The sequence below is a fragment of the Telopea speciosissima genome, chromosome 1 (genome assembly GCF_018873765.1).
Source record: "Telopea speciosissima isolate NSW1024214 ecotype Mountain lineage chromosome 1, Tspe_v1, whole genome shotgun sequence".
Taxonomy (NCBI): domain Eukaryota; kingdom Viridiplantae; phylum Streptophyta; class Magnoliopsida; order Proteales; family Proteaceae; genus Telopea; species Telopea speciosissima.
The window spans coordinates 44,311,842-44,321,810 of record NC_057916.1 but is presented as its reverse complement, the minus strand read 5'-3'; the positions used below and the strand labels follow the sequence as shown (position 1 = coordinate 44,321,810).

General features: G+C 37.3%; 1 protein-coding gene across 1 annotated transcript; it reads right to left on the bottom strand.

The window, feature by feature from the left end:
• Positions 1-7,873: 7,873 nt before the first annotated feature.
• Positions 7,874-9,271, bottom strand: LOC122660983 (transcription factor MYB102-like). The gene is made up of 3 exons (XM_043856261.1): positions 9,035-9,271; positions 8,783-8,912; positions 7,874-8,670 (listed from the first exon to the last, which is right to left on the bottom strand). Exons 1-3 carry the CDS (start codon positions 9,165-9,167, stop codon positions 7,875-7,877), a joined length of 1,059 nt encoding a protein of 352 aa, XP_043712196.1. The 5' UTR covers positions 9,168-9,271; the 3' UTR covers position 7,874.
• Between the last annotated feature and the right edge of the window lie 698 nt (positions 9,272-9,969).

Here is a 9,969-nt window from a genome sequence, read left to right as displayed (position 1 = left end):
TGTTTGTTGATTGTTTAGTTCCATAAATCTACAAGAATACTACGTATTTAGTCTTTTAGTATCGTTGTTCTTACTTGCTTTGACGCAACCTCCCAATACCACTGTTATTCAAACTTTTACTTTTTGCGTTTACTAAAACACAAATCCGGCTATATCCCAATAAGGGGAAAGAAGTTAATGCTCCATCACTCACAATGAAGAAAACTTTTTTATCGAAGTCGTATTTCAATTTTCGTTGTACATGTTGATGGAATACTCATTTTTTCTTCCGTATAAAGGCTTTAGTGGGAATCTTTTCGTTTACACATGTTGGATCCAAAATTTGAAGAAAGAAGGAACAGGAAGAGAAGAAAAACGCATGTTGAGACAAAAAACAACTTTGCGGGCTGTATCAGAATTCACAGCCCCCCAAAACCCAAAAGGAGGGTTTTTCATTTGGGCGGTCGACCACGAAAGCGACAGCTAGTGTGATATCGTCCACCAGCGTCGGAGCCAAAGGGCAGCGAGTATGGAAAACAGAAACAGAGACGCCCAAGGCAGAAACTCACGAACATGAGAGAGAGAGATGTGTCGGTCAGTTCTACTGGATTTGGTCGGCCAGTGATAAGAAATTTGCCGTACCCATTGATTGGTGATGGCACAGATTTAAAGATCCTAACACATGGTAGTTTAAGTCATGCTCTACTACGACTGAAACACTGTTATGGTGTGCGAGAAAGAGAGAACCAACCTGTTTGACGTTTACGTGACGTATCGCTGATAGAGAAACCGCGGAAGTTCTTCAACCTGGAGTATCGGTTTTCAGTTACCAGAGTAGATATTGTCCTTCCAAATTTCGAAACCCAAAGCTGCCAAGAGTTGCCGATCTCTTAAACCTTTTGCTTGTTTTGACGCTGACTTATTTATTTGTGCTTCTTCTTCTCTCTTGACTTCTCCCATTGAATTAAACCAAGAATTAATAGCTTTAAGAAGTTTGAATAATAAATAGAAGGGAGGGTATCTTCTATATATGGCGTTCAACGTTTACGGATATACTTATTACAAGCATATGAGAGGTACTTATTATTGGACTAAAATCCTCTATAGTGTCGGCATCTTGAGGTGAATTATACTGTACACCTAAGAGCTCGACATTGGGAAGAAACTTCTTTCAACGATGCAAGCTTGATGTAAGACATTTTTTTTTTTTTTTATCGAACACGATACCGTTGCATATTGTATCTTCCCTGTGTTGAGCTCTTAGGCCCGCACTACAGTGCACCGCAAGATTAGGGCACTATAAAGAATTTTTTTCCCCTTAAAACTGCAGTGGTTTTGCATTTTCCCTTACTTTATTAATCTCTGGTCAACCTTCCTCCTTTGGGGTGTTTTATCAAAAACCAGATCATGTTCTTGTACAAGTACCCTCCAAGACTTTCCAGGCCAGTCACACAGTGGATTCCATGTGACTAGCCCTAGAGGGTCTTGAACGGTGTACAAGGACATGATCCATGCTTGTTTTGTCATATTTGGGAAAGGGTTCTCTAAGGATCTTTATCCCCTCAATTCCTCGCCGGCCTAGTTCCCCAGTGCTTCTAATAAAGGGGGGGGGGGTGATGTTGCAATGATCACCCTACCCTTGCCCCGGGTGGGATCCACCCTCCCTTATTAGAGGCATTGGGATCTGGCCGATAGAAAATTAGAGGAGATAATTTTTCGATTTTTTAAACCTTATATTTACCTATACCTCTAACATGAAATTGTTTATTCATTTTTTTTTCCTTTCCTTCAAAAACTAATAAAAATATTCAAATGAGAGGTACGAGACTACTAGTACCCGAACGACTGAGAGTTACTTTTCCCTTAATTTTAATTCTATAATCAAGTCACAAGTTGTGCTCTAAACATTCGGATCGATCGTCTCTGGTCTGGCCTGTGTGATCGGGGTCTCATAACAAGCCATCTCCTGCCCTCCCCATTGTTTGGCTCTCTACCTCACCAGCTCAAGATCACTCTCCCATTTATTTATTTATTTGCTTTCCTTTTTTTCTCTCTCTTCAAGGCTCAAACTTGTCGAAACTCAAGGTTTACCTTGTTTGCATGCAGCTATGGGATATCCTATTCAGAGTAGCTATAACCACTACTAGATATGAAGTCAAAATAAAAAACCTTAAATGGGAAGGACAATGTCCATATATCTCAGGTTTCTTGACCTCCCTCCTTTCCACCTGGCTTTTGCAAAGTCAATGTGGATAAAGAGAAACAACCAAATCCAAGAAGCAAGCAGGTAGAAAAAGTGGGATCTCAAATAACACAGTTTCCTTTATCTCTGCTAAAAATTCGGTAAACCAACTACAAATCAGCTCACTGTTTACAGAAGCAGAGAGATTATTTTGCTATGACCAAGTTCTCTCAATCTCCACTCTCTAGCCCTACTTACGTTAACTAGCTAGCATTAGTAGATGAATCCGCAGAGATGAGTCCGCCTGTGCATCTACTCCATCATATGTTGGATATTAATGGGTTACCCTATTAGGCGTCTAGTCTTAGTAATATTTGTACCGTTTGCTAGCTAGGTTAAATCAGTTTGTTTTTCTTTACCCGTCACTAATAGTACACATGGATTTCGAATTACAAACATCTAAAAATTATGGAGTGAAAATAAGCCAAACAGTTCTATACGTCAAGGACCGGACCCTCCTGACAATGAACTCAGCTAAACTATTTTTCTTCCTTAAAATAAACATAAAAATACATGATTCTAAATAAAATCTGAACCTGCAACGCTGAGTTGACCCAATAAAGCAGCACAAAGTACTCACACTTGGGCTAGCAAGGCCTCAGAGAATCCGGACGCACGCACGCGGGCTCTAAGCTCTTGGCCTCTGAATATTAATGGATTAATTAATGAGTTTTGTTAACTAACGTGTTGCATAAGTTATGATATTGTTGTCTCAAACTTGTCTTGCAAACCCTTTTGACGGGTTTCTTTTTTGGGGTTAGCCACTATATTTAGGATAATTGGCTGCTTAGCTTTAATTTAATGGAACTTTAAATTATTCAAGCTGATAAGTGGATCATAATTTAAATGGATTAGTTATATCTTATACTACAACTTGATAAACACTTTTCAAAAAAGAAAGAAATATTAAATTGGGTAATGAACATAAGATAAGAGAAACAAGCAATAAGCATTGAAGAATATTTAATTATATTATGTGATAGAGCGTAACATCTAAGTACCTCACCCACTTATTAATGAAGTTTGAAAACCCAAGCTAAAACATAATAAGTCTTTGGGTTCAAATTTAGTTGAAAATTTCTTCACTAAAATACCTACCTCTACAAGGGTGAACACCAAGAATAAGCATTTAGATCATGAAAATATTATTAAGGGGAAAAAATTCCAGCATGCCCTTACCTGGAAGTCGATTGGTATGTCTTTTTTTCTATTGCCACGTCGAAGGATTATTTAGAAATTATGACCATTGGATGTTTAGGAAATTATATGAATATTTTCACATGTCAAATTGCTGACTAAGATTCAATATATTATTTCATATTTAAGCATACTATTCCATGTAAGTCCATACAACCAATTTAGTCTTTGATTTTTTCAATACCTTGTTTTTTCCATTTAATTGGCAAGCTCGGATTGGATTGAAATTTGACCGATGAACAAAGAACCTTCAAATATGTCTGTTATATGCAAGTAACATAAAGTATAAAATGTAGGTATTTTCTCTTGTTCGGAATTAAGAGAACTCAACATAAAGTATAAAATGCAAGTATTTTCTCATGTTCAGAATTAAGAGAACTCCTATCCCCTGAATTCGTATGCGTATTATATAATTATAAAATGTGAATTTCCTTTGTTTTTTTTTTTTTTTTTGTACCCCGTGTAACACTTCACTCATGGGGACTTGAACTTGGGACCGTGTAACTGAAGCCATCGTCCTAAACCAGACGAACAAGCCCATGAGGGGTTTGTATGGTTAAAACTCATAATAAACTTGTCTATTGACCAACTTGGTTAAAACTCATAGTTCTTTCTTTTTTTTGTTTTGGATTAGAGTAAGTTCAATCCAAATTAGTAGGTCAAGAATTACGACACCTGCAATGAAGAGCTTGAAGAATCAATGAAAAATTTTCAAAATGTTGGACATGTATATTTAATAAAAAGTATACTTTTAGACCAACTTTTGTAGTCATGTGGAATTGTGGATGATTGGTTTGAAATGGAATATTGTCAATGAGTTGAGTGTGTTTCTTCCATTTGCAATAATTCATTTGCTTTATGACATAGGATGACTTGGTGGTCTTTATGAATCTACAAGCAATTTACATTTGTTAAAATCCTTCAATACTCATTTATTCAAATTCCTAAAAATAGTTGTGCTTCTAATAGAAGTTTTTCTTTCTTTTTCCTAAGTAGAATAAGCAAAGGAAATAAAAAAGATCACGTGGAAACATTTTTTTATTTTTTGATAATTGAACGCTTTACATATATATTTGATAGAAGGGGGGGGATCGAACCGGGAAGGGGATAAGATACCAGCCAAGAGACTCGAACTCGAGACCTCTTGGTGAGCATGGGCATGAAGTATACTACGGCTCACCAATTGAGCTAAGCAGTTGTTGGTACGTGGAAACATTCTTATATATATATATATATATATATATATGTAATGGAGATAATTAGGGGTGGCATAAATTTGGATAAATTAAGGCAGTATTTGGTATGTATTTTTGGAACGCATTCCAAGTCAATTGCGCATTCTTGGGCAATAATTTATTACCCAAGAATACAAAATCGACCTAAAATGCAATCCAAGAATGCCAAATATGACCAGGTTGTGGTTGATCAATGAGTTCATGTTTCTTTGGCCCATATTCGAATGAAGCTTGATTTTCAAGCAAGGACTTCTATCCATCTTCAACTTCAACTTTGATTGAAGTTTCAATTCTCAAATACCATTCTATTTGAGTTTAATCATGTCAACTTCGTTTTGTCCGAAGAGCTTGTAATGTGATAATGGTTTTATTATCTACCATTTGTCACTAAATGGTATTAAAAACTTAAAATTATGTGGATAGATAGATAAGCCCAAGCTTTCTTAAGCAATGTCAAGTTTTAACAAAAAAAAATGAGTTACTCAAAATGATAAAATAAATTCATGAAGATTTAATACAACTTTAACTTTTGAAAATATGATTAAAAATAAAATGGCAACACATGAAGTTAATCCCCGATATTTGCCCTATATATAATTAAATTAGGAAATTTTACCCAGAATTTATTTTTTCATTTCCCCTACAAATCAAAACTTTGTTTGGCTCTCTTTCACCCCGTTGATACTTTAAAATTTCGGAAGGGAAAAAAATTAAGAAAAATAAAGTACTATTAAGAGATCATTTAGGAAGGCTATGAAAAATGGAAATCTCCTGGTCCCAGCCGCTTTTCGGACTCTACTACGCGCAGGGTCACTATCTCCAGTTTGGATCTATAGGTTTCCGCGGGCAACACTCGCCCGCCCTGGGTCCAAAGCTTGGTTTGGGGAATCGGTATCGTATTGTTTGTTTTGGATGATATATTACGCTTTGCTAGTTGCCGATCCTGATACTGCACCAATACTATGTTGATGACACAATATGGATAATGGTAAAATAGTCAAATCCCTGTTTTTTAAGGAAAATGATCGGTAGAGTTGTTTGATGCGGCCGATCCATGCTGATATTGTATTCATATCATATACTTACAGTGATCGATACTCAATCCGATACCATGCACTAAAACCTGTTTTTTCATGAAAATGAAGGGTAGATTTGTTCGATATAGCCAATCCATGCTGATACTGTATCCATATCATATATCAACTAGGGTTGCAGTAGGGTCGGGTTGGGTCGGGCTTTTCAAAACCCTAGCCCAACCCTGACTACTCTTAGTTGGGCCTAGACCTGACTTGACCCTGACTCAAGGCCTAAAAAATCCAACCATGACCAGCCTTCAGAGACGGGCCGGGCTGACCTTGATTGGCCGGCCCTAATCATGGAGTGGGGGAAGGTAGAGATGCATGGACTGGACTGAGTTGGGCATGGTATGGGAGAAAATTATCAATTTTACATAAAATAACATTATAATAAAATATATTATCACTTATTATCTTCATATATAATATATTATATAACAAAATATGTGTGACATTTAAAGTTTATAATATATATAGTATATCAATATATATATTATATTATAACTTAAAACAGGTTCAGGCTAACCCTAGCCCAATCTGACCTTGACTCAGGGCCAGCAATTTTCAACCGTGACCGCCCTCAGGGTGAGATATCTCAGCCCAAGCTCTATTCGGGTTCAAGACGAACCAGGATGGGTTTGGACCGATAGGCCGGTCAAACTTGCGCCCCTAATACCAACAGTGATTGAATACCCAATCCGATACCGTGAACTAAAGCCATGGTCTAGACTACTCGTTTCTGTACAAAGACAAAACCACGGCAAAAGAGTGTTTTGTAATCCGGAGTCACTACCCGTTAGCTCGGTCACCTCTCTACGGGGGTGGGTCAGGTCCACCTGGTTCATTGGAAGCCCACATTTTTGTCAAATAAAAAAAATGAGACATAATTGGGTGGTCTATTGGTCTCACAGATTCACACTCTCGACTCTCACATCATGGGTGGCCCGGGCTCTCGCCGAGAGAGAAACTCATATCCAAGTGTCAAATTTATGACGTCAGCATTATGGGGGATGAGGTGGGGCCAAGGAGGTTTGACCCAGCTCCATTTATGTATGGGTAGAGGAGTAAAAGCGACAAAAACAGCACAAGAACCACGGCAAGATTGTCAAAAAAAAGGGCCTTTAGATGGTCCCACCAATCCCTCTCAACCACCGCTGCTTGGCGGTCACGTAGAAAAAAACCAGATAAATTATTACTTTATTGACAATTGAAAGGACAGAAACCTTACAGGTGGCGGGACAGGTGTTCTCCGGTGAGAAATCCCCGGCCGTCGGGAATCCATGAAACAATCAGCTGATTCAGCTCTCAAAAAAACATCAGTTTCAAAATGTTTACAAATTTAAACTTACCCAAAACACTCACGTAAACAAATTCAGATCCTCTACGGTAAAGTGTCCGCCGGTGCAGCGTAAACTGGGCCACATGTGCAATGACCGTTTGACCCTGCTCAAACAAGGCGTTTGGAAAGGACTAAGATGATCTTTACGGGCACAGCTCAGTCTACACCGCTGCTACGGACAACGCACCGTAGAGGATTTGGATCCCACTTAAACGTCTATTTTCTTACTTCTTGAGTGTGAAATAGAAGCTTCAGGCTTTGTTTAAGGTTACCTCAACCGGTAGCTACAGTTGTTTCTTATTATATTTTGGTTTCCTCATTTGTTGGGATCTTCTATTATTTACCCAACAAGGAATGGATCAAAGAAGCAAAAAAGAAGAAAGAAAGAGAAGAAAGTAGAGGGCCATTAATGAAAAACTAAGAGTTCTTGTGAATATATATGACAGCAACATCATATCCTTGTGCCAGTAACGTGTGATTTTTCTAATTATTGTGGATTTCAATTATTATAATATAATATCAAAGATGGTAAGAAAAGACAAAAAAAAAAAAAAAAAAAAAAAAAGTAAAAAATATGATCAATAATGAAAGTTGTCATGAAAACAAGGGAGATTTTGTTTCTTGATAGAGAGTAAGATATTTTATAATTTGCAACAAATTCAGTATGGATTTTACAATGATAACAGTCCAAAAGAAAGAAAAGAAAAAAAACAAAAAAAAAAAACAGAAAGAGAAAGATTAAAACTCTTAACAGTTTGAAATGATTTCCTAGTCTCTCTCTTTCTTGTGGTTCCTCTTGACATGATTTACATGAATCCATTGACATCTAGGAGATCAGGAAGTTCGAACTTCAACATGTTACTGCAATAGCTGTCCCTCTCATCTTCAGTGCCGCCGTTAATGTATGTAGGCGATGAATTCAAAGGAGTCAGGCTTGATGATGAAGGTGTCGATAAAACCGAAGCAAAGTTGAAATTTTGATTGTTGGATTGGAGATTAGAGTTTTTAGATAGAGGGTCAACCATGGATTGATCAGCAGAGTTGTAGTAGCCGAAATTGGATAAGGGAATAAAATCATCTGTGAAATTAGAAGAGAGAGCACCATTGTCTTGCCAAGCACTAGATGGGGAATTATGGCAGCTAAAGCTGTTTAAATTTGATGGGAACTGGTCCACATTGGTCTCCAAGATCTGGGTTTCTTGAATTGGGGTTTGGAGTTGATTGGATGAAGTGAAAGAAGGGAATTGGGTTTGAAATTGGGAGTTGGAGAGAGAATTGTTTTCTTGGAGGTTCTGTAGAAGTTGAAGGTCGGGATTGGGATTGTCGAGGCGGTGTTGGGATGTTAAGAGAGTGGTGGCAAACCTAAGAAGCTCAGGGTTGAGGAGAGGTTGAATCCCAAGCAATCTAGAGACATTTAACTGAGATTGGTTATAGAGTGGTACTGAGCCAATAAGAGAGGAGACGTCGAGAAGATCGAGTCTTGGGCTATGAGTTACGGGATCGATTCCCATTCGAAGAAGCCTCTTTCTAATGTGGGTGTTCCAGTAGTTCTTGATTTCGTTATCAGTCCTACCAGGCAAGCGAGCAGCAATGGCAGACCACCTAAATTAAGAGGAGTAAAATTTTATTTAGAGGGGAGTAGTTATAGAGTTCAAGAAGTAGATAAGTGTGGAATTTCAGTTTCTTCAAGAAAGAGAAAGAAGAGAAAACTTACTTGTTCCCCAAAATACTGTGAAGTTGAATTATGGTTTCTTCCTCATCAAAGGAAAATCTTCCTCTCTTGATGTCAGGTCTCAGGTAGTTCGTCCATCGAAGTCTGCAACTCTTTCCACACCTCTGAAGTCCTATATATATATATAATTCAAGAAAACCCCATTCGAGTTAATCCAATAACCAATAGAGAGAACAACACAGAAGAAAAAGTAGAATTTTTTGAAAAGTATTGAAGCTGGGAAGGTATGTATACCAGCATTCTTGGGAAGGGTTCGCCAACTTCCATGCCCATTTTTCTGAATATAATCGATCAGCTTCTGATCCTCTTCTGGAGTCCAAGGTCCCTTCTTCAATCCATTTTTGTCACAACAAGGTGCTCTTCCCATCTTTTGATACCCTTTCTTGCTTTCTTTGATACTGCTTGATTGATTTAAGAGAGAGAGAGAGAGAGATGGTTAAAATTAAGTTGAGAGTTGAGAATGGATGATGGAAACTAGAAAGTGAAGTTCTTTCTTTGCAACAGGAAGTGTTGAAAGTAACGAGTATAAATAGTTGGGAAGGCTAAGAAAGAGAGAAGTCAAAGAGATTCGGTGCCGTCCGTCCTCTGTAAAAGAGTAATATCATAAAAGCGAGACGTGTCTCTTATTTGTGAGATCCAAATCTGATCTTCTTCTTTTTTTTGAACTTTGAAAGTTGGAAAGGGTTTAAAAAGGACGAACATTAAATTCAAAGAGTCCCGTTTTCATACACTGTTGTCTTGTACTTTGGTCTCTCTCTTCACACTGTAGGGGTTAGAAATGGGTACAATACGATTATATCAATATCGTATCAAAGAATCATATATACGATCATAGCAATATCGTATCAAACAAGGTAAAAAATAAAAATAAAAATAAAATTAAAAAATCTGATTTTTTAAAGAAAAAAAATAAAAATATGATATTTTTTAATAAAAAATAATGATGAGTTCGTCTAATCGATATTAATTGAGATCCATCCCGATCCCAATACCAAATACTAAAACCGTGTATCAAAGTAAAATGTGCTGATTAAGACAACAAATTCTCCTCTCATTTGGCTTTGGATTTATAATTTATTACCTCACAAATTATCACAAGGGAAAAGAGCAAAGGTTTTCTGATTTTAATCCTCTCTAATTTCTAGAATTGTACGGTGCGACAGTGCCAG

What these genes read in the sequence shown, in the direction of transcription:
- LOC122660983 (XM_043856261.1), bottom strand. Translation starts at nt 9,167, where the DNA reads ATGGGAAGAGCACCTTGTTGTGACAAAAATGGATTGAAGAAGGGACCT. An exon ending in AACCCTTCCCAAGAATGCTG is followed by an intron (nt 8,913 to 9,034) that starts GTATACATACCT and finishes ATATATATATAG; the next exon opens with GACTTCAGAGGTGTGGAAAG. An exon ending in CACAGTATTTTGGGGAACAA is followed by an intron (nt 8,671 to 8,782) that starts GTAAGTTTTCTC and finishes CTCTTAATTTAG; the next exon opens with GTGGTCTGCCATTGCTGCTC.